At 29.7% G+C, this 24,559-nt stretch overlaps 5 protein-coding genes across 6 annotated transcripts in view; 3 read left to right on the top strand and 2 right to left on the bottom strand.

The window, feature by feature from the left end:
- Positions 1–2,620: 2,620 nt before the first annotated feature.
- Positions 2,621–4,109, bottom strand: LOC107007144 (zinc finger protein CONSTANS-LIKE 4-like). The gene is made up of 2 exons (XM_015205625.2): positions 3,280–4,109; positions 2,621–3,188 (listed from the first exon to the last, which is right to left on the bottom strand). The coding sequence occupies exons 1-2, from the start codon at positions 4,012–4,014 to the stop codon at positions 2,853–2,855; spliced, it is 1,071 nt and encodes a 356-aa protein (XP_015061111.1). The 5' UTR covers positions 4,015–4,109; the 3' UTR covers positions 2,621–2,852.
- An 8,545-nt stretch (positions 4,110–12,654) lies between these two features.
- Positions 12,655–13,523, top strand: LOC107006748 (protein GLUTAMINE DUMPER 5-like). The gene has a single exon (XM_015205263.2). It carries the CDS (start codon positions 12,794–12,796, stop codon positions 13,286–13,288), a length of 495 nt encoding a protein of 164 aa, XP_015060749.1. The 5' UTR covers positions 12,655–12,793; the 3' UTR covers positions 13,289–13,523.
- A 3,206-nt stretch (positions 13,524–16,729) lies between these two features.
- LOC107006704 (protein GLUTAMINE DUMPER 2-like) lies at positions 16,730–17,583 on the top strand. Its single transcript, XM_015205222.2, has one exon. The coding sequence runs from the start codon at positions 16,965–16,967 to the stop codon at positions 17,421–17,423; it is 459 nt and encodes a 152-aa protein (XP_015060708.1). The 5' UTR covers positions 16,730–16,964; the 3' UTR covers positions 17,424–17,583.
- Positions 17,584–18,643: 1,060 nt separating this feature from the next.
- Positions 18,644–22,881, top strand: LOC107007472 (transcription initiation factor TFIID subunit 10). The gene is made up of 6 exons (XM_015206097.2): positions 18,644–18,912; positions 18,992–19,056; positions 20,164–20,226; positions 21,372–21,429; positions 21,492–21,542; positions 22,507–22,881. Exons 1-6 carry the CDS (start codon positions 18,814–18,816, stop codon positions 22,585–22,587), a joined length of 417 nt encoding a protein of 138 aa, XP_015061583.1. The 5' UTR covers positions 18,644–18,813; the 3' UTR covers positions 22,588–22,881.
- Positions 22,882–23,100: 219 nt separating this feature from the next.
- The window catches only part of LOC107007471, a 4,307-nt gene continuing 2,848 nt past the window's right edge, over positions 23,101–24,559 (bottom strand). Inside the window, exons 3-4 of one of the 2 annotated variants that reach the window (XM_027913578.1) lie at positions 23,705–23,759; positions 23,101–23,437 (exon numbers count right to left, since the gene is read on the bottom strand). In XM_027913578.1, coding sequence (XP_027769379.1) covers positions 23,705–23,759 — 55 coding nt within the window. In that variant the 3' untranslated portion in view covers positions 23,101–23,437. The remainder of the gene's footprint in view (positions 23,438–23,704; positions 23,760–24,559) is intronic. The other variant, XM_015206096.2, reaches the window with a different exon arrangement.

Genomic DNA, 24,559 nt, shown 5'->3' with positions numbered 1-24,559 from the left:
TTGTAAACTAGTTTAGGAAATTGGTGATAATTTATAAGTTAATTCAGAAAGTTTCTCGAAAAGCTATTTATCGGTTGCTTTATTAATTACTTCAAGAAGTTGATTGTAATTTATAAATTGCTCGCAAAACTACGTATAAATAAACTGAGAGTCACCAAGATTTAATTAAGGCTTATTTTTTTTTTATATAACCAACATGTTTTTCATGTTTTGTCGAGGTGGCATTTCCCTAATTTGGAGTTGGATATTGAAGTTGATTAATTGCATTAATTTGTTGTGTGTTGAAACTAATTACTAATGATAAAGAAAAATGATAAATATATCCCCTGAATTATCGTAGATGGTATAAAGACACTCTCCGTCATATTTTAGGGATATTGGTGTCCCTGCAATTCAAAAACTAGAACATATATCCCTTTATACTAACGGACATACACGTGTCATAATCTTATTCACCGACCCGAGATTGGATCGATGGATAAAATTGTGCTACGTGTTCCTATTTAGTCTTCCGTTAGAGTGAAGGACATATACGCTTTAGCTTTTTTTACGGCAAAATCTACCAAAAATATGATAGAGAGTATCTACATATCATTTACGATAGTTTGGAAATAATATATTGTCCTCTTTCCCTTAATGATATACATGGACATGTTATAGGATTAGATACTAATTAAAATGTTTGAAAAAAAGAACAAGGTGTAATTAATATAACTTGACTTTGACCAATTATATTGAAAGATCTAAAATTAAACTCAATTATATAATTTTACATTAAAAAATTCATTTTAGTTTCACTTTTAGTATTTGACATTTTTTTTAAGCTCGAGTATAAAAATCAAGTTAACGTGAGTATAATATAATATATAATAATTATCCAATTTTTATATTCATATAGTTGGGATATAATAATGAACTTCCAAACAGAAAATTACTTTGAAAATTAATGAATTTCCAACAAAAAGTGCATAAAATTATTAACATATAGTGCTTTATTACTACCTTTTTTTTGTGTCAATTTCTTTTTATTAATTAATTAATTTATTTATTTATTTATTGGTAATTACAGGACCGTTCATTTTTGTCAAAGATATGAGAAAATCTAGTCTACCAATAACCTTTCAGATTCGGATATACTATGAGATCCTCGCAAAATTTAATAAAAAATCGTTTGGTTCGCGGAATAAATTATCTCAAATTTATAATTACTAAGTTAAGTTATAAATTAAGTCAATATTTATTTAATAGTAATAATTTTAAAATTAAATTTATATATCTTATTTCATGAACCAAACTAATCAAACAAATATACCAAAGTTTTAATCAAACTCTTCTTTTTTCTCCTTTTAGGGTTAATTATTTATTGTTGAAAGAGACTAATGCATGAACATAGGCCATGTGTTTTTTTGACATTATTTTTGACATTGACTAGAGTGTCAGTTCTTAATTTTATGTCCACAAAAAAGTAGATAAAATTAAATATTACTATTAATATAAATAATAATTATTATTATTTATTATTAATAATAGTCTTCTCATAATTTTGTCCAAGTAAAATGACAGCAGTGTTGTGAAAAGTCCATTGATCTTATCTCTCAATGTTGACATAGAATGAATCCATTCATAATTTGATATTATCTACAAATATAATACATAATTTTTTTTAGATGGGAAGTATTTTTTTCCTACTGAGTTTTGAGATCAAAATGAATACTTTTTAAATTTTAGCTATCAAAAGTGAGAAATTCAAAAGTGATATTCTCTAAAACACACATAAAAAAAAATTGATTTATCATTCAGTTAACTTCAAATTCATTCAAAATAATATCACGTAAACACAGGAAAGTAAATTTTGGTATATGCATCACTATTTTGGTATATGTCAACTCTCTATGTAAATTCATCTATCTTTAATTCGCGTCTGAATCACATGTGAATCAGATGTTTGTTAATGCAAAGAGTATTGCACATGTGAAGAGTATTCACGTGAGGAGTTAATAAAAGAATTGTAGTTCGCCCATTTGTGAGTGAACTACCTTAAAATTAATTTTATATGTATATAGAATTAGTGATGTAGCTAGAATTTTTAATGAGAGGTTTCAATATTTGAAAAACTAAACACATGAACTAATTGAAGGAGGTTCGACACCTTTTATATACGCATAAAAAATAATTTTAACCATATATAAATAGTTCGGCTGAAATGAGCCCCCTAGCAGAATGACGGCTCCGCCCCTGTTTAGAACAAAGATGATGATATCAAAAGATGTCGTTACGATTTATACGTAAATGAGCGAACTATCCATTTTGAAATGTATTTTTAAAGAGCTTTTGATGTTTTACCTTCAAAAGATGTCTATTTTGAACGTCAGAATCATCGCACAATATTGAGATTCAAACAAAGGTCTATGTAATATCCAAAAAAAAATGATAGGAAAAAATTGAAGTAAATTATGGATTCATAATAATGAAATTAGCTAATTATATTTATCATGCATTATGATAGATTGCTATTGAAATGTTATATCAACTATGTGTATCACTTCATTTTGCAATTAAACATTTTGAATCTTGGTATATTATGCCATTCACAAAAAAACATCAAATCAAATTTCATTAATAAACAAAATATAAGAAAATTATAATAATTAACTACAAAATTTATCCATTACAAATTTCTATTTTTCTAATAGCTTTTTGATACAAAAAAAGAGAAACAAAATTAGATATATATACACATAGTTACGATCCTCCTCACTAACAACAACATAAAGAGGAAAAAACAAAATATCAATTTTTTCTTCGTTTTTTTTTTTTTTATAATTAGAGATAATAAATATATATAAAAAAAATTAAAACGATGGAACGACACCGTATGATGCATCGACGGTGATGAGTGAATCGATTTCAGTTTCAGTACGTTTAGCGAATCTCCCTTTGATTCTGGGCCGAGTCTCAGCATAAGCTTTTCTAGAAGCATATCGAATCGTCTTCTCGAACTTTCTATTCTTCCTCTTCTCTCTGTACCTCATTACCCTTGCTTCTCTGTCTAAACCGGAAACTGCGTTCGGTACAACGTCGGCACCGGCAATAGCACCGGTAGATGAGTTCATCACAAAAGTGTTTGATACATCCGTCATTGCGCTGTGGTCTGGTACAACTCCGACGTCAAGAGATGATGATGAAACCTGTTAGTTAAACAAAATCAAAATGAGATCGGTAATCGATTCACATAAACTGAAGGAAATTGAAGAGAGTAATGCAGATGCAGATGCATACACTTTGGCTGATTGATTGAGAGGTGAAATTGTACATATAAGGTTTAGATCCAGTGAAATCGAGTTCGTATGTAGGGAATCCATCAACGACTGGACCTGGTAAATGAGTTGTTTCGTTGTTGTTCTGTACTGGTACAACTCCGTCGGAGCTGTAATGGTTGTGTTGATGCTGTTGATGATGAAGAATATGTGGTTTTTGCTCACATGACATTAGATCTATATCTAAATACGAATCCATATCATTAAACAAGTAATCAGCAGATTTATACTGATCAGTTCCTTCTTTCGGCGTCGGAAGTATCCACGACGCTGCTTCAGCTTCTTCCTCTGGTTGAGAAGGATTCTCATTAGTACTATCAAAGTACTTCTCATCATCACCAGCATCGGCATCGGTATCACCACCACCGTGAGATTTCGCGACGGCGGAATCATAGAACGGAACTACCGGAAAACGCTCATGCCGACGAGCTAACGGATTTGCTGAATGAATATCACGGTCACACGTAACGCAGAGAGCAGCGGCATCCGCTTTACACGTGACACTCGCCGGAGCTTGTTCACACACTTCACAAACCCAGACACGCGCGTGACGTGACGCTAACTTGTTCGCTGCGTGGATTTTGCAGTCACATCCTAAGCAGAGAAACGCTGAATCTGCCCGGCAGAACACCGTCGCCGGCGACGTTTTGCATGAGTCACATAACTTAGCCGTTAAACTCCAATTCTCCGTTCCCATTATTTCGGTTAGTTTTTTTTTCTGTGTTAAGTGAGAGAATCAAAAATTGATTTGCTTTTTTTTTTTTCTGTCAAAATTAATTTTTTTTATTACAACACTGACTATTATATATATAAGTAATAGCAACTCATTTTTTTATTTGTTTGAGAAAAATGACAAAAATGGTCCTTTCCATTTTAAGACAAAATAATCAATTAAATATGAGTATTAATCAATTTTGATATTTTAAAATTTACCAAAACTAAATATTTTTTAATCAAAATATTTGACTTATAAAAAATTATTTTATTTTGTGTTTGGATTGAGGTATTATGGATTATTTATCTCATTATTTATATTTTATTGATGAGATAAGTTAATGAGATAAGTTATCACATTATACGTAGTTAAGTACTCTTTTTGTCACATTTTATGTAACACTTTTTGAATTTCAAAATTCAAACAAATTTATATTTGATCGTAAAATTTTCAAAGATCTATTAAACATTTTGATTATCAATTATTGTGACATGTAGTATATTTTACGTAGTTTATAAATATATAAATTTCATTTCAAAAAATTGAAGATTTCATGAATTCTCGATTAAACTTAAATTGTTTAACTCTCGAAAAAATAAAAAGTATCACATAAATTGAAACAGAAAAGTACCTTACTTTAAAATAATTAATCTCGAGATAACTTATTTCGAATAAAACAACTCTTGTTTCACCTAAAAATAAATTGCACCAAACTAGAAAATATTAAACTTTTTGCAAATTACACTAAACCTATAAAATGTGGATTTTTTGCTATTTTCTTTGTTTTGTCATAATTACCATCAAATCTTATAGATAATGTTTTATAATTATTTGACATAGATTGAGAGTGTTATCTTTAGCATATACTTTTAGAAATCAAAATTATTGAGTTGATATTTAAGGAACTATTTCATTTTTATCATTTTTCTCCTTTTAATTTGTTTAAAGAAAGAAGTATTTGAAAATATTTTTAAACTTGGCGTATGTTACTTAGTTTTATTTATCAATTATTGACGATTTTAAAAATATTCATCTCCCTAATTAACTAAGCTTAAATTTACTCCCGATCTACACCTTGACACAACATCAAGCTATTTTTAAATTTAAGTCAATTAAGTAGATGAATGTTCTAAAAGATTGTCAATAATCGAGGAAGAAACTAATATTATACGCCAAATTCAAATGTATTTATCCTCGTATAATATAAATAAAAAGTTTGATTTTTCGTTTTTGTAATTTTTCACACACTTAAATGAGAATGTAATCACTTAATGTGTCAGATGACACAGGAGGGATGTATTTAAGCTTAGTTTATTAAGTATAGAGGTGTTTTTAAATCAATAATTAATTCGAAGATAAAACTAATAATTTACGGAATATCGAAAGTCAACGAATAAGGAATCGATACGTGGGATGCTTTATAGCCAAACAAATTTAAGCATTAATTAAAGATGTAAAATAATAAATTGTCTTTTTATGAGAAAAAAAAATGAGTTGTCTTTTTTGGGTATAAAAGAGGTTGGGGTCCACAAGTAAGAAGAGCCGTGTTTGGATTGAATTATTATTAAGGACATGTTTGGCTTTATATGAAAAAAAAAAACTAAAACTTCATAATGGAATGTGGGACCCATTACTCGTGTATATGGGTCCCACATTTTATAATTGGTTCGTGACTAAATTTGTACACTTTGTAGGGGTTGGCTTTTGAACCTTTTCAAGAGTCACGAGGAGTGTATTTCGATTTTATCCGATGTTCGATATTTATATTTAGTTCTGCGTAGATAGTAAGTTAGTTAGAAATGTTATATAGAGAGAAATTAAATTATATGATATCTAACACAATATTATGCAAACGAGATAGATGGAGAGTTGGGGTTCGAGAGTCGTGATTTGAACCCAAGAAAGGTCAACATACGTAGTCCCAAAGTAATGTCATCACGGAAAACGTTTAATAAACATAAGCATAATAGATAAATATGTTTTTTTAACTTGATTTTATTTTCAAGTTTATGTCTTTTAACTTTGGACATATACAAGTAGGTACTTAAACTTGAATAACGTTGACACATGAGTTATGCGTGACATAATATATAAAGGACAAAAATCGTCATGTAGATATCACGTAAGATGCATTGTTGTTTATCTTTATACAAAGACATAAATGTGAGTTGAGTTTAAGTTAAAGAACATATTTATGCAGTATGTCATATATATGTGTATTATATAGTACATCCCGATTCATGAAACACTCTTTTTAATTTATTATTAAAAATATCATATTTTTATAATTAAAATTATTGTGTATCACAAATTTTTTTATTATAAACTTCAAACTCTCCTAGAAAGAAGGATAATAGGACATTATCTAACAAAAATAAATATTATTTGAAGTACTTTTTAAGTGGAATACTTTAGTAATTGACATCTAATAAATAATTTAATTAGTGTTTGACCGAACTACTTAACCTGTTTAAAATTGTTTGTTTCAATTTATGTGTATTTAAGACAAAATTTAAGCTAAAAAAAAGTTAATTTTGATTTTTTTATAATTTTTGACAAATCTTGGATATTCTGGGTGATTATTAGTCATTTTATTAATAATAAAAATGAATTTTTAAAAATTAAATTATTTCTAATCGTAAAAAGATAATATCTAATTTGAAACAAATTAAAAATAAAGATGGCATATAAATTAATATAAAGAAAAAACTGTTATTATTTATATCCATATTAATTGGAGTAATTATTTTATAAATATCATTTTTCAAGAAAATACTTTCACATTTGATTAAACACTATGGAGTATTTTCACGGATAAACATTTTATAAAAATACGATCATTTGATTGTTGATTAGAATAGAAACGATAAATTAATATCATATTTATAGTATTTCCTTGTTATATAGTATATAAAATTCAACACACTAAAGATAATGTTTGTTATCGATTTGTAATTTTGCATAACTAGATAAAAGTTATGGTTATTTAATTAATCTATATATTATTTCATATAATATTAAAGATAAAACAACTAACATAAGTTACATAACAAATTTTATGTAACTAATTATGATACTATTAATATCTGTATGATTTTATCTATCGATTCGACAACCCAACGTGGTTAAACCCATACCATTACCATTGATTTGGGACTTTATTATCTACCAATACCAACAAATGCTTCACGTGGGGCGGTGGGGCACCTATACTAGCTGTTTTAATAATTATTTTATAATTTTTTTGAAAAAATTAACTTAGTTTGACTCGATTTGGTATTTTAAAGAAAAAAAAATTAGTTATATAATCTTAAACATATTATATGAAAAAATGAAACTGAAATGATGCTAAAAAAGAAAAATAATCACTTTTTAAAAAAAACAAACTAAAGAAGACAGTACATTATTTTTTAAAGGAAAAATGCATAGATATCCGTCAATCTGTGCCCGAAATTCCGGAAACGCACTTATTTTATAAATAATTTTTTACACTTTTTCGAGCTTACGTGACACTAGCTTGAAGAAAATGTCAACACGAGCTGGAATAGTGCCACGTAGGCCAAAAAGGATTATAAAATTATTTGTAAAATAAGTTCAAAAAAGTAATAAAACCTTAATATAATATAAATATGTCTCTAAGATTTCGAACAAAGATTAAATGATACTTGTGCATTTTTCTTTTTTAAAACAGAAACAATTTATTTATTTTTTACTTTGCTCCTATCATTTATAGTATGTTTATAGATAAATTAATTCCATCTCCTAAAAGATATCACAATTAGTTCTTGATTAGTGTTTGGTGTTAACAAATCTTTTTGACTTTGTTTCTACCAATTATAGTAAGTATGTTTATAAAGCATTTTAATTATGTCATTAGAGATTAGTGGAATGAATAATAGCCTTTTCATTGTATCCACAAAAAAACATCACAATTAATTCTTGATATTAGTGTTTGGTGTTAACAAACTTTTTTTTTTTTGACTTTATAGTTTATTCTTGTCATTTATATTATTGTTTATATAATATTTTAGTAACTTCATTAAAAATTAAAATGGAATGATTAAGATCAGAAATATCGTTCATCGTATTGAAAAAAAAATATATCACAATTGATTCTTGATTAAATTTGGGTATTAACTTCGACTTTGTTAAGATCGAAAAATAACTATTTTATCCCTTCAATTATATTATTAGGATCGTTTGTTTGCTGATTAGAGACTTATCATACATATACAAAAACTGAATTCACAAATTACTAGTAATCGAAATAAATAAATTTCAAATTCTGAAAAATGCTTGATTTGATTTTTTTTTTAAATTCATTCAGAAACTTTTATAAAGAATTGGGCTGGACAGCATATGATGTTTGTCATTCAGAATCAAATATAAGCCCAACTTAGCCAAGGACAATAACATGATAGGAAACTTACGAAAATTTTACTAGTTTAAAAGTTAATTATTTTGGTAATAATATGAAGTTTGTAATATTACAAATCTTATATAATTTTGATAAGTCTAGATACTTCTAGATACATGTATCTCAAATATACAAATTAGGTATAATTTGTCTGAATACATTGTATCCAAGTGGATTCGCATGTGTCCGAGATACATAAAAAATCTTCCTCGCCTCCCTCCCATTTCGCTTTCCACTCTCCTAAGTTGATTCAGATACACGAGAAATCTCCCCCACCTCCATCCCATCTCGCTTTCCGTTCTCCTATGTATCAAATATTCCAGATACATATATATAGTGTGATTCACATGTATCTGGACTAAGTAACTAACTCGCTCGTCACCATCTCTTCGTATTTTAGTGTATCTAGTAGCAAAAAGACATGATATATCTTATTCCTTATATGGTTAAAAATCTTAATTAGTCATAAGATACGTAATTGTTTGAAACAATAGGTATATATATATATAATGACTAATTAAAAATAGAAACAATTTGCATGCTTAAAGCGTAGACAAGGTATTACTAATAGTTAATATATCTTATTTAGTAATTTATATTGATTTATTAATTCTTTATAATGAAGTTAGATATCTCCATTTTAATCAAATGTTTCATGTGTTGAAGAAGTCCAATAAAAACGTTTATCTTCTTTATTAAGTTTCATAGAAATTATATAAAACACTTATTTATAATCTCAATTTACTTTTTAATTTATAAGCTAGTTATTTATGGGGGAAATTTTTTTATTAATCCTATTGCAAGTAGGAAACAACTAATTAACCCTATAATTAATTCCTAAGTAGTTTAGGACATGTTTTAATTTTCTTAATTTTAGTTACCTATAAATATATTAAATATTTATGCATTGTATGAACATATCAATATCTAATTTCTAGTAAAAATGATTTATTTAATTATTTACTTTTTTTTCGTGTGTGTGTTTTTATGCTACTGTTTTGATTATTAATCTAATTTTTAATGTTTTATCGCAAGTTTTTTTTTTTGTATTATTAAAAGGGTTTAGAATGGAACTTAGAATCTTAATTTTTGATAAGTTTCGTTGGTAAAAATATCTTAAAATCTTGATTTATTATGACTAACACGTTTGCATGTCTAATATTTGTTAAAATTAGAAAAAAATTGAATAACACACCCAATGAAATCTTTATTGTATCAACATATAATTCATAAAAAAAAATGAAAACGATTCAAATATATTTATACTTTACGAAAAGGTCTAACTTTATCGTTAGATAAAATCTCTATTTGGGCCTACTTACATTGGAAGGCTTCATAGTTCATAATGGCCCATTAATAGGCCCAATGTTGCTATGGGATAAATATGCAAAAATAGCCACTTTTTGGTAATAATTTGAGATATGGTGGTAGTTTGTTTTTATAATCAGGAGTTCGATATCTGTATTGAAATTTGAATTAATTTGAATCATACCGCATAAGATTCATTTATGGGGAAAACACGTCCTATCTAGATTTTTTTTCATATTCAGGGCTCGAATTCGAAAGCTTTAATTAAATGCCAAGAAATTATATCTATCTCACCACAATCCTCGATACGAAACGGAAAAAAAAGAGAGGAGGAAATGTAAGGGGAAGTCCATTGACACAATGAATAAAGGCTGCTAAAAGATTAGGTTGATCTCCTACCCCACAACAATACTGCTAATAATATTTACTAGCTGTTTTCATAACTTTATTTAGTGTTCAAAAAGAATTTTTTTTCCTTTTAAATATTATAATAAAATAAAACTTTTAGAAAGTGAGGAAACACTAGTTGGTGGTAGATGATGAAATGAGGTTCAACAAAAGTAAAATTAGATTTTAGGATATGGTAGTGAGTTTTCAAAATCTAAAATAGTGTATGTCCTTTCACTTAAATGTACGGCCAAAAGATGTTATGATTTTCGATTTAGATCAAGCTTACACGATTTTCCTCAAAAGGACTTGTATCATTAAGATTACATATTTATATGTAGTTTTTTAATTTTTTTTCAGATATCAATGTGAGACTTTATTCGTACACTCAACAATCTGTCCCTCAAACTAAATTTCATGTAGCCTAGCTTCTTATTGTGTTCGTCATACTGATCTTGTTGAACCAAGGCTATGATACTAGTTTTTGTTCCGTCAATCCAAATACACTCTTAACATAATGTGATATTATTCAATTTAGGCCAAATCTACAAGATTGTCCTGAAAAGGCGCGTCATATCACTAGGAGATCCTAAACCTTATTTTTGTTGCTTCTCAATCTTTTCAACTACACAACTAGTGTCATAGCTGAGATTCAATTATACATATACAAAGTCATAACTTTAAGTTAGGAATAAAGAAATTAACTTAACGTTCATTATGATTGATCAACGATTAAATTTTAGATTGACTCCCACAATTCTTCAGCTAGCACACTCTCTCAGAGCTTAACTGATGAGACATCAATTATTCGAGAACAAAATACACTAGAACTTTTTTAATAGCTAGAGAAAGCATGCTAACATCTATTCATAAAAAGCGCCTAATCATCATAAGGTAATAACAAACAAGTTTTTAGATGAAACAGTAACAAACTATATTTAACGACAACTTTAGAAAAATAAAGTTACTCATATTATATTATAATAAGGGTGTAAAAGTGCATACAACTCTTGTACTCTATAAACTTTGAAAATATTTTTTATAAAAAAAAAAAAGTTATCTACTATAATACACTATATCTTGTTCCTTTTTTTGTTTTATTTTGTGTTAGTGATTGAACCATTTTTTCCACTTGCAACAATTTTAATGATGGGATAGGCCTCTTTTGTCCTTTTGGCATGCGGAAACACATAATAAAGGACGTTACAAAAAAGTAATATGCCATCTATATACAACGAAAATATATTCTTACACCAAAGAATATTTATTTATGTATATAATTATGATAAGAATTTTACATTATTAATTACTTCTATTTTCTTAAGATATAAGTGGCCTATTATATTTTATGAAAATAAAAGTAAAATGATGTCACATTGTTCATGAAGATTCTCACATTTTCTCCTATATCTCAAATGTTTGTAGCTAGATTCATTGTATGTGTACTTCAATAACTTATTCTTTTCGAAACTTCAGGATAATTCGCAGTCGTAACAGTTTTTGTCACAATCTCTACTCTTCAAGTGAGCACTTTGTGCGTACTAGATAAAATCTTTACTGTATAGGTTGTAAATCACACATGAAATATAAATTGCACTACACAAGCCCTATGTGACATGCTCGATTCAGACATTTTAGAATGATAAGACTAAATAAAAAATGAAAAGAATTAAAAAGAAAAAGATAAATCTAATATTATGGATATGTATGAAAGAGAATGGAATCAAATATATATATAAAAAAATACAATATATTTTTTGTTGTTGCTTTACCCACCAATCTTATTATTTATCACTTGTTTGCTTAATGATTGAAAAAGAGAAAAATCTAAGTGGTTTTTTCCTGTAGTTTAGATGTGTGGACTTAACTATTGCACCTCAGCCCAAAACAAGGCCCACTAATTGGGCCCAATATAAAAAAATATCCATTTTTCATTTTTTTATCATTATCATGATAGAGACATATTCCTTGTTTATTATAAAGTTGATTGAACATATGGAAATAAGATAGGATCAAAGTTCAAATCTATAATATATTGACATTTATGAAAGTAAAAAAAGACGGATTCATAATTTGAAGTTCATTATATCAACCAAATTCCTCTATCAAATGATCTATTTGGTAAGATTAAGAGCGGGAATAATAATAAGTTGGATTGTTATATCACGTAACAAATAACTACGAGTAATTACTTAAAATGATTGACCTTAATAATGATAATAAAATAATATATTAGTTATGTAAAAAGTTAAATTAAGCTAAAGATGAACTCTCATGCAATAAAAAAGATATTTCATAAAAAAAAGGCTAACTTTTTTTCAATAAAATGTTATGTTGCCTTAATTAGAGTTTTCAGGTTCAAGTATTGAATATAAAAAATTTAATTAGGAGTATCATTTTCGAATGAACCTCGGAGTACATGATCCGAATTTAGTCGAAGTTTCAATTCAGACTCCAAACATGGATGCGAAATTAAAAAAACAAGAGAATACTTATAAAATATTGTTTATTCCCTCTTAAAAAATTATTCCCTTTTTACATTACAATTACAAACTAATTATAAATACACATATACACCATTTATTCATTTCTCAAACTAAGAAGAAAAAAACACAAAATTTTAAGCCAAAAAAAATTAAAAAATAAAAAATGAGAACTGTGAGTACCTTTATTGCTACTCCATCAACAATTGAACCAGTTGAATCAACGGTGAAAACTACATTTTCGCCGGTGGAGAGTTTTCAGAGATCGCCGTGGCATTCACCGTCGGCGTACTTATTCATCGGTGTTGCAGCGATGCTAGGGTTAATAGCATTTGCACTTGTAATTTTAGCTTGTTCTTATTTAAAACGCTCCGGCGAGACTAGAGATAGTACCGATGATCTGGAATCCGGCGCCGGTGAGAAATCTGCCGGAGATTTAGTTAAAGTTGCGCCGATTTATGAAGAGAAAATTGTAGTGATAATGGCTGGAGATTTGAATCCAACATTTTTAGCTACGCCAATTTCGAGCAAAAGCTCTTCGTTTGGAGATGAAAATGGAAGTAAAATTGAGAAGAAATTGGAGATGGAGAATGAAGAATTAGCTGATGAGAAGTTGAAAGATGAAGTAATTAGGGACCAAATTCATGAACAAAGTCACTGAGCTAAAAAAAAGGCGCGAATATTCGTATGGGAGCTCGATTAATTGTAATTTATAGTTAAACACATCGATTCAGAGACTGCTCCCTAGTTTACGAAGAAACGATCTATCCATTATATCAAATCCTTTGACGATTTTCTTTTGATATCTAAAAATCCAATTTTAGTTTGGATTTTCAATTTTGACATTTCGGAGAGTGTAATTTTTGTTTGAGATATATAATACATACTTATGTTTTTCTCTTTATTTTAATAAGTTCTTAACAGTCGTGTGGATTGACTTAAGAAAAAATAGTTTTTAAGTAAAAAATAAGTTCAACTAAAATGATTCTTTTAAGTCAAAATTTTAAACTTGTTGTATGTCCATTTTGACCTTTTCAAATACTTTCGAACTTATTTTAAGTTATTTTTAAAACTTATTTTAAAGTTATTTTTCATATTTGTCAAATACGAAATTAAAAATAAATTCAATCAACTTTAAAGTCAATTCGAACACCCTCTAAATCTCTTTAAACATACGGAATTTAAAATATTAGTAAAAGTAAGATATGTGCTTATGAGTAAAGATGGTTTAATTGTAGTAAAAATTATTTATATTGACAGTATATATTATATAAGCATTGTGAGAATTTTTTCATCTTTTTAATTAGATTTTTTAAATGCAAAATTATTTTGTTAGAGCATATTTTTCTTTTTAATGTCGATTCAAATTTAATCAAATTGCATACACCAAGTCGAATATGAAAAAAGTTATTGATAGTGTAGTCCTACCATTATTCTGAAATCGATAATTTTGTTTTGTTTCTTCCGACATTTTATATTTATTTTAGACTCCCGATCAATACTAATAGAATTTTTTCAATTCTTTAAATTCAAAGTACAAATCTTTAATTAAGAATAAAAAAATTATATTCGTTTCACCACAATTTTAAATGATCGAAACAAATAGTTTAAGCCTTTTGGTATTTCACGTCGTCATCCAACTCAAAGAAAGTGGCTAAAAATTTAAAAAATATTATCTATTCGAATTCTTCCACTTACAAAACAAAATATTATTTTGTGAGAACTTATTTAATCCATTTTGATAGTAGAATCGATAATTGGAAAGGACGACGCAAAGCAAAAAGTATTTTTCTTTTTTAATAATTATTTGATATTTATAACTTCAATTAATTCATATTCATATTGACTGTGCCTATTAAAAGAGAAATATTCTCTATCCTAAATACGTTTTATTTTTAAATTTTCAACAAAAGATTTTTAATGAAAAATAGAAAAAAAAGATAAATATACTCCGAAACAATTGTAAAAGGTATGCAAATACCCTCCGTTATAAGAGACATTAGTGTCCATTTCGTCAAAAAATCAAAGTATATATACACTTTATACTAACGAACATACACGTGTCACAATCTTATCCATCGATCCAACATTTTTTAAATATCGGATCGACGGATATGATTGAGCCACATGTCCTTATTTAGTCTTTCATTTAATTTTTGAACATTTATCTTTTCTCTCTAAAAAATATAAAAAGTTTATCCGTCTCGTCTCATTTCACTCCGTCAATAATATAAAATAATTTTCATAGCAACAAAAGTAAGTGCTATTTTATTTTAGAACTTTCTTAATTAGATGTGGCGAACCATGAAGGGCTCCATATAGATTATCAAATATTCTCTAACCAATATACATTATATTAAAAAAACATATCATTCCCCACCAAAATAAAATAAAATTAAAGTTAGTGACGATTTTCATTTTTTAAAAAGGTATAATTTGTTCACTATGAAAATAAATGTAGCTCAACTTTCTTTTCTTTTTTTAAAAAATAAATCTATTTACAATTATATAATATAAAATTAAAAGAAGTTCAAATAAAATATTTGCAACTATTCTTACACTGTACAGCTGCCGCATTTGGCGTTTACACTTTACACTAATTTAACACAAATATATAACACCAAATAATTATTACCATAAAATAATATAATTTTGTATAAGGTCGAATTCATAAACAGATCGCTAAATTTGTTGGATTTTCCTCTCATGTATACGTCATTTTCCTATTGAATCATTGAACTACCCATAATTTATTCTTTTAAATACTGTTGGTTGATTTTGATCAGATTTTCTATCGTAAATGTCTTCAATTATGTTCGAATTGTAATGATTTTGATAAAAAAGAATGAAGACAAACCGTGTTAGTCTCATTTGTTTTCTATTGTGTTCAAATGACTTCAAGTAAAACACAATTATTTTCGAACATTTTCACTATCAATTGGACTAATGAAATCTGGCACAACATATGTATCAATTATCATCTATCAATATCTCTCACAAATCTGGTTCCACATTAGTCAACGGTGTTTGTAACAAATTATGGGTGGTTCAATAATTTAATAGGAAAATAACATAGTTGCAATTTTAGAAATTTGTTTATGTATTTGGTCTTGATATAAACATTATGCGCAAATAAATTTTTATCAAGAACCATTTGGCCTAGCAAAATTACGTGCTTTTTGTATTTTTATTTTACGTGATATAATATGATTTGACATAAAATTTAACAGGAAAAATAAATTTGTGATTTTTCAATACTAATTATGAACATTTAATTATTAATATCATCTCTAAGCTTAGTTGATAAGTATGAGATAATGATACTTTAGTTCATAAAGAATTATAATGATACGATCACTTTACTCCACTAATGACATTTTTAATTCTCTTCTTTGCTCAATGATTATTGCTGCTTTACTCATAAGCTTGAGTGTTTTTTCCACTTAGTATCTATAGCAATAATTCAAACGAAAGATTTTGTTTATTTTACCATTAAAGCAACGTCGTTAATGAGATGAATGCGAGCTTTTTATTTTTTATTAATCGAGTCGAACGAGTATACTTTAATACATATTTCGTGAGATTGAAAGCACCTCAAAAAGGCTAAGGATATCATGACATTTCTATCTAACTTTTTCATACACCATGTGAAACGAATCCAGATTAATCGAATCACCAAACATCAACATATGAAATGATTATTATTAGTATAAAAAAAGTACAAAAATCTCTTATATTTAGAGGCTAATTACATCTTACTCCGAAAGTTTTCCTAATTACAGAAATTCTAAATTTTTATTTATTCTTAGATACATTTTGTGCTTGTCCGATACTGCAAATGATACTTTACTTAACGAAAGGATATCTGAGTATGAATTATTTGTAATTTTTTAAAAACAAGAAATTTCAAAAATAACGATATATCATACTACCTCCATCCACCTTTTAATTATCATAATTTTTTTTTAAAAAGTCAAACAATAATAACTTTAACTAATATTTTTTTACATCACAATGATATGCAAAAAAAAAAAAAATTGAAATTTATAATAATTTTGATAATTTTTTTTTTCTCATTAAATTTTATGATTCCCTATTAATCACTTCATTCTTCTTTTTAACTTACTTTTTCTCTTTTCACTATTCCTCCACTAAATTTGTTTCATATAAATACACACATATACCATCTTTGCATTTCTCAAGCCAAGCTAAGTTTTATTTCTCTTATTTCCTTTCTTCTAAAAGCTTAATATTCGTTTCGCTCGCAAAAAATTCAATAAATTTTTCTATCGAAAAAATAAAATATTAGACATTTCATCTTCGAAAATAAAACAAAAATGCGAACAGTAAGTACCTTTACTACTGCTTCTCCATCAATCTCTCCATCGGCGATTGTTCAAAAATCGCCATGGCATTCACCGGCGCCGTATCTATTCGCCGGCGTAGCGTCCATGCTAGTGTTAATAACTTTTGCTTTAGTAATCTTAGCTTGTTCTTACTGGAGACGATCCGGCTATCCGAGAGAAAACGGCGATGTAGAATCCGGCGACGGCGAGAAATCGACCGGTGATGTTTTCAAGGCTTCGCCGGTTTTTGAGGAGAAAATTGTTGTGATAATGGCTGGAGATTTGAATCCAACTTTTTTGGCTACGCCTATTTCGAGTAGAGGTAATTCGTTCGGTGCTGGTGATAAAATTGAGAAGAAATTGGAAAAGGAAACTGAAGAATTTGATGATGAGAAGGCGAAAGATGAAGTTATGGATCAAGCTCATGAAGAATCTCAAATCGGCCATTGATGAAGCTACTGAGCTTAGAAAAAAAAAACAGAGCAATTTTCTCTATTTTTTTTTTAGTTCTTCCATTTTTGGTTTAATTTTTCAATTTTGAGATTCGGGAAATTGTACTCAATTTTGGTTGAGATAACAAAGAGTTAGAAAAATTTTCATTTTCGAGTAATATGTTTTAATCGAAATTGTTACTTCGATTTGATACGTGTTTTAAAAACTAACGATAATTATAAGAGTTATTTTGCTAGAAAATAAATAGATTGTTTTTAAAATTTTCAATTAAAAAAGGTAAAATTGACAATATATTTTCGATATAATGTTATGAAAAGAGTAGAATCGATTATATATCAATTTAGGAAATGAATTGTTGAAGAATCTTGAAAGTATGTGCATATGTGACGTATGCGATTTTATATCTAGTGTGATTACGAATTATATTCGATAATTTGTAATGGTTAAATATGATCTAAAAATCATGCTTATTCATACGATTTATAGGCTGTATTTATTGAATATGATATATTGATCGTATTTATCGAATATAAATTAAGTTATTATTAAAATGTGATTTATAAATTATATTTTATCTAATATAATTTTCAAATGATACTGATCAAATGTGATATTAGTCATATTTGTGAAACATGATTTATAAACTGCTTACCAAATCATTTAAGTACAAACTAAAGTTACTCAATTGTATTGTAATTAAATTAGTTATCAAATAATATCAAAATCGTTTACTAAATAATAATATAATTCATTTTAATCTTCTATGATAGAGAAGAATAAAGTGTCTAACATAAGTGATTATGAGTATATATATATATATATATTTTAATGTGGATTTTAATCGCGTTTGGTTCGATAGAGAATAAATTTTTTTTAATTATATATATTTTTTAATGTCGTGAACTATTAAATTTAAAAAATAAATGATTCGTTATTCTTTTCTTTTACTAAATACCATCGTTAGCTAGGTGAAATATATATGCCCCTTTTCGCGAACGAATTTCACATAACAAAAATACAATTCTCTTAGGCTTTTTCTCATTTTTTTTTAATTGTGGAGAAATGATTTTGAATTTTAAAAAATAATCAAAATTATAATATTAATCAAAATTATAATATTTCTATTTTCTAGAAGGAAAATAATATTACTTTTTCAATATGTGAGTTTAAAAATAATTTTTATATATATTTTTAAATATTTTAAATTATCGTAACCATAGTAATTTTACTTACCTATTACTAAAATATTTTTCTTCAATTTCTTCTTCCAATTCTTTTCTCAAAGTAAAAAGGCATAAAAATACTTCCATCTTCCCCAATTTTCCTCCGGCGAAATTGAAACTCCGACCACCGCCGATCCTCCGTTGACTCTGTTTCGACGGTGAAGATGAACCAAAGTCAAGGTCAACAAACAAGTGAAGGAAGACACGAGGATGATGCTGTTCTAGCCGATTTCCTTGCTTCCTTAATGGACTATACTCCCACTGTGAGCTACTTTTTGCCCTTTTTCTTACTGAAGAGATCAATTTTATGTTTTATTTATGTAGGTTAACGCTTTTGATCAGATTCCTGATGAATTGGTGGAGCATTACTTGGGTAAAAGTGGATTTCAATGTCCTGATGTTCGATTGTATGTATTTTCTTCCCATTCTTATGTTGATGTTTTTGCAATTTAGCCTGCTTAGATTAGTTGTAGAAAAATTGTTTGGATTGCTCATAAGGAAGATAATGATTTTCGTGTGTTTATCTAGAACTATCACTAGGTTTATCCTGTCTTGAGCTAACCATAGTCTTCGAAACTCGAATATGATGGATGCGCTCCACTTAAATACTAGGTTTAGTTTGCTTGGCGTAACGAAAACTCCACACTTTTGCCAAGTGAGCTGAGCCCTGGGGGTCAAAGGGAGATATTATGTTACTGCAGCAAACAAATAAATTGGGCAAAGGTGCCCATATAATGATGTACAATCCAGCTTGGAAGGATGTCCTCCCAAGATATTTCCTTCAACGAAGTAATAAAAAACTTAGCTGAATTATGTGCTAGTTTTGTTTAGACTTCTAGGAATATGAACAAAGTCTACATGATCAAGCAAGCTAGTAGCTTCCAAATGTCTTCACAAGTCACTTCTATCTCCCATGAGGTAGTTAACTTTTTCCTGAATCATATCAATAATACTCTTTGCTTCCAATCGGATTCTCACATCCTTCCAATTGTTCCTGATTGTACGTTCAAGAGCCATTCTTAAAGCAAGTGCTTCAACAGTCATAGCTTTTCCCGCAAACTGGATTGGGGAAACATGGGCATGAATCAGTTTTCCAAGGCTTTCCAGAGTTGCAACACCAATACTTGGCAGTCCAGTATCCACCTGTAAACCTGCATCAGTAAACAATAATATACCATCTTGGTGGGTTGTTGGTGGAGCCGCAAGGCAATACCCATTTTTATGAAAATTAGATGAGCAATTAGCTGAATATCTTTATACACATAGCCAGTGACTAAGCGGCAGTATTCTCTAGTTCCGTTTTTGTTTTGATCGTTTTCTATTTATCTGGTTTAGCAGTAAATTCAAGTAAAATTTATATATCTGTGAATTAGATTGGTATTTACCTTTTTACAAGTTGTAAATTTTAATATTGTAGCATTTGATGTTTCGTTTGACAGTGATGGCTGGTTTATCTTAAGTTATCAGTTTTTAATACTGTGTTGTTGTATTGAGTTTTTCCTTTGGATATGCAGAATAAGGTTGGTGGCAGTTGCTACTCAGAAGTTTATTGCAGATGTGGCTACTGATGCTCTCCAGTATGTTTCTTAATTATTTTATCTTTCTTGAATTCTGTTTCGGCCTCCATCTTATTTTAAGTATGCTGCTAATTCTTCGGCACATTGCTCATCGATTGTCCCCTACTCTTGAGGCTTCAATGCAATTGTTGCCTGTCTAGGTGTATGTCATTGTATGATCCTTCCAATTGTTAAGTGTTCAAGTTGTTCCCCTCTCCCCAAACCTTAAAAAAACACTCTTTTTGGTTCGTCTCTAATAAATTAGAAACATTAAGTTGGTAATTTTAGAATCCAAGCCTGTTTTATTTTCAAAGACTGCCGACCCTAACTTGACTACACTACCAAAAATACAACACCTGAAATTCTCTATTGTTAGCGCAATAATACTACTACCTCAGGAGATTATTGTGTCTGGGACACTCCAAAACCTTAGAAAAGAGACAAAGAAACAGAAAAATACAATATAAAGACACTAAGATATGACTTGAGTAGACATGTAGAAAGACCTTGTTTCAGAATATATGATTACAAATAACAAAGCATCCAACTTTCTCTGAACTTCCTTTCTTAATGTTTCCAATGGATTGTTATTTTCCTAATGCTTCTAATGGATTGTGGTGGATCTTCCCAACTGTGACAAATCAGTTGTGTTTTGTTTCGTTATCGACTCAAGATTTTGTGAATGCCTCACTTTACTCACTATTTTGCCTTCAATAGTCGTAATGAAAGTAAAACTCATGAAATGCTGTGAGTCTTTTGACGATAGATTATGGCTTTATCATCGGAAGAAAGAATAAGAGTTTGTGAATGGTCTCTTATGTATCCTTCATGTTTAGAAAGAAATGGATATTTATGAAAAGGAGCCATTCCAATAGAGAAACAACATAATTCCAGTGCTTGAAAGCAGGCAGGTCGATGAAAGTGATATATCAGGAGCAAGGGGTATGTCCATTGGTATTCTGTGTAGAGACTAGAAATATGGTTGAGACAACAAGATGACAGTGGTTGAAGGAAGGAAAGTTGATGACTTGTGGGTAGACCAGGATAAAGACACCCTCATTTTTTGTGTTGAGACAAAATATAGTTGAATTTTGAAATTCTTGTTTATGTTTCTTGGAAACCGAGCTTCTATTAGATTAACTTTCTTATTTTTCATGGTAATGCAGACATTGCAAGGCAAGGCAGTCAACTATTGTCAAGGACAAGAGAGACAAGCAGCAAAAGGTGCTTCACTTTTTTCTCTTTTCATTTTCTAATGTTTATTGGTTCTAACTCTGTTTTAGCAGGACAAACGCCTTACCTTGACGATGGATGATCTTTCAAAATCTCTACGAGAGGTAATCATTCTTTGCTGGTCTATCAAAAAATAATAAAAAGTTATTCATCATTGTAATTTCATCTTATTTATTCTATAAATAGTCTGCTTTATAATGCTTTTGACCAATCAAGTGGTCTATTTGCTTTTACTTTTTTCTTTCTAAATGTGTTTTCCTAGTTAAATAGTTGTGTACAGTGAGTATATTAGAGAGTGACAAGATGATCAAGATATAAGGATGAAACCTATGCATAAGTGCTTTTAGTAGAATCTGCTGGTTGATCACGGCTTGATGTGGCATTTTCCTATGTGAACTTGAAAAGTGATTCATATTGTAGCACCAGAGGGTGTGACCTTGTGGTCAATGAAGTGGGAGAACCTAGGTGATTTTCCCCATCTATTTAAGCCTTGTTGGGTATTTTTACCCGATACCTATGCTGGTGTGTTTGAAACAATGGTAAAGTTGTCTCCATGTGACCTATTGGTCACACGCTCGAGCCATGGAAGCAACTATTAATGCTTGCATTAGGTTAGATTGTCTACATCACACCCTCTTGGGCTCGACCCTTTCCCAAACCCTGCTTACGCGAGATGCTTTGTGCACCGGACTGCCTTTGTTGATATAAAGCCCTTGGTCTATAGATCCTTTCTTTAAATTTTAATTTTTGTTAAGGTAATGATTTAATCGATGCAATCGTGCATAATAACATGGGTGTATAAAAGTAACCTCACATTTAAGAATGTGATTCTCTACAAAGAGCTACTAAATCGTCTAATACCAACTGGGACCGGGACTTATGGATGCTCCAAAATTATTTAGAAGCAAAATATATGCTCTCATGGGTAGTAAGGTGTTCTCCATCCTTGTAGAACCTCTCTTGTTTCTTCTTCTCCAAAAGGCTGTCCTCGCGATGCCAATATTTTTATCACTTCAGCGATACTTTTTGCATATCAGTGTTCTCCGTAACCTTTGATTTGCATTGCAGTATGGTGTTAACGTCAAACATCAAGACTACTTTGCTGATAGCCCGTCTGCCGGGTTAGATCCTGCTTCAAGAGAGGAATGATGTAATGCCTGCTAACAAATCTCTGTGATCACATAAATCTGATGGTTGTAGGTCATTGCATTGTTGTCATCCTCTTGAATTCTCAAAAGCTATATATCTTTTGGAGGATACAACTCTTGACTACTATGTATCTCTATACTTACCAATGTTAACTGTAGTTGCCACCATTGATAGATTTCTCGTTTCGATATTCCTTTCGTGGTAGCAATGAGGGTGATGTTGATAACTGGTTTGAATGTTTAAATTTGCTTTGAACTTGTTGATGAATGTACTCTACATGTTTGGTTGTGTCTATTTCTGATGGAACACACTATTGTGGTAGCTGAAACATGACGGCTACACTCGTAGCTCTGGCTAAATATTTTATGTATCGTGAACGACTCTTCAATAAATGATCCTTCCAAACAAGGTAATGAGCTTATCGAGAAATATCTCTTTTATTTGCATCAAAATGATGACCATTCACCAAAATTAGCTATCAATATCCATCATTATAGTGAACAAAATGCAATATTCACAACATGAACAAAATAGCAAGTTAATATTTACTCTTTTTTTTGGAAATTTCTGAAGGATCTATAGCAGTTGCAGTCTACAAAAACATAAACGATAGAATCCATTACAGAAGTTAAAAATTGTCTAAAGACTATCGATGAAGCCTTCACTATATCACGCGCAAGCATCAAACTTACAATCGTTTGCACCACAACTAAACGAAGAGATTTAACCTTTCCCTTCTCATATCGTGGGCGCTAGTCCACCATGAACACAAACACTTGATAAGTAATTGCTAGGTTTTCAGGTGAATGAACGATACGCTCCAGTCTTTCCAGTGGATCCTTTATTATTCCTAGCAAAAAAAAAAAAAAAACCCAGTAAGAACGATCTAGTTACTGGAGCAACGTTGAAGCATGGATTGCACCATCGTAGTTGAGGGGAACCATTAAACGATGGGACGGGGGAGGGAAAAGAGGGAATACAGCTCCCGATCCTTTTCCAGGTGCAAGCGGGATCTAGTGTTGTTTCCTGCAATATCTTCAAGGAAACAATCCATGTCTAATAGACCATGATGTAGGGGTGGTGATGGTGGTGGAGGATTTCCAATTGAAGTACTTACCTAATTGTCATAGAAGCGGGAACGTCTTCTCCGAGAACTGTGCCACAAAGGAAGCATGAAAAAAAAACAAGAAGTTGTGAATCAGATTGAACATTAACAACATAGACACTATCAACAAGAATATATCTAGCGTAATCCCACAAGTGGGGTCAGAGGAGGGTGGTGTGTACGCGCAGCCCTACCCCTACCTTGTGAAGGTAAAGAGGTTGTTTTCCATGAACTCCCGGCTCAAGTAAAGCATAGTAAAATCAAGAATGAAAAGGACGATATAATAATGGAGCAATCATGTTGAACATAAACGGCAGCAACAATAAATAATATGGGCAACCGAAGCAAAGGAAACATAATAATTGAATCAAAGAACAAGATAGTATGCGAGTGCGACTAATAACAAACACTACTGATAGTGGAGACTACACAACACTCAACTACCTACTGAACTTTTACCCTAGTCCTCGACCTCCATATCTTCCTGACTAGGATCATGTCCTCGGTAAGCACTGCAAGTGTCCCGTGTCCTGTCTAACACCTCTTCCCCAAATTGGTGAACTACTGTTAGATTAGTAACTGGTTCAGCATTGAAAGGTTATCACTGTATCATCCTACTGTTATATCGTCAGGTATATTAAGAACAGATTACCATAACAAATGACGGACAGTCAAATGTTTCCGTTGAACACGATTTATGAGGCCGAAGAAGGTTAGAACTTGACTGAAAAACTCAGAAAAGTTTATAAGAATCATAGAAAGAATATCTAATGCATCAAAATGTGTGAATAATCTGCTCAGAAAAGATATAACGTGGGGTGCAGTTAGTTTGATCCTCTCTTCACAAGAAGCAACCCAGGGGGGGGG

The sequence above is a fragment of the Solanum pennellii genome, chromosome 12, assembly GCF_001406875.1.
Source record: "Solanum pennellii chromosome 12, SPENNV200".
Taxonomy (NCBI): Eukaryota; Viridiplantae; Streptophyta; class Magnoliopsida; order Solanales; family Solanaceae; genus Solanum; species Solanum pennellii.
The sequence above is the reverse complement of the archived record's forward strand: the minus strand, read 5'-3'. Positions and strand labels throughout refer to the sequence as shown.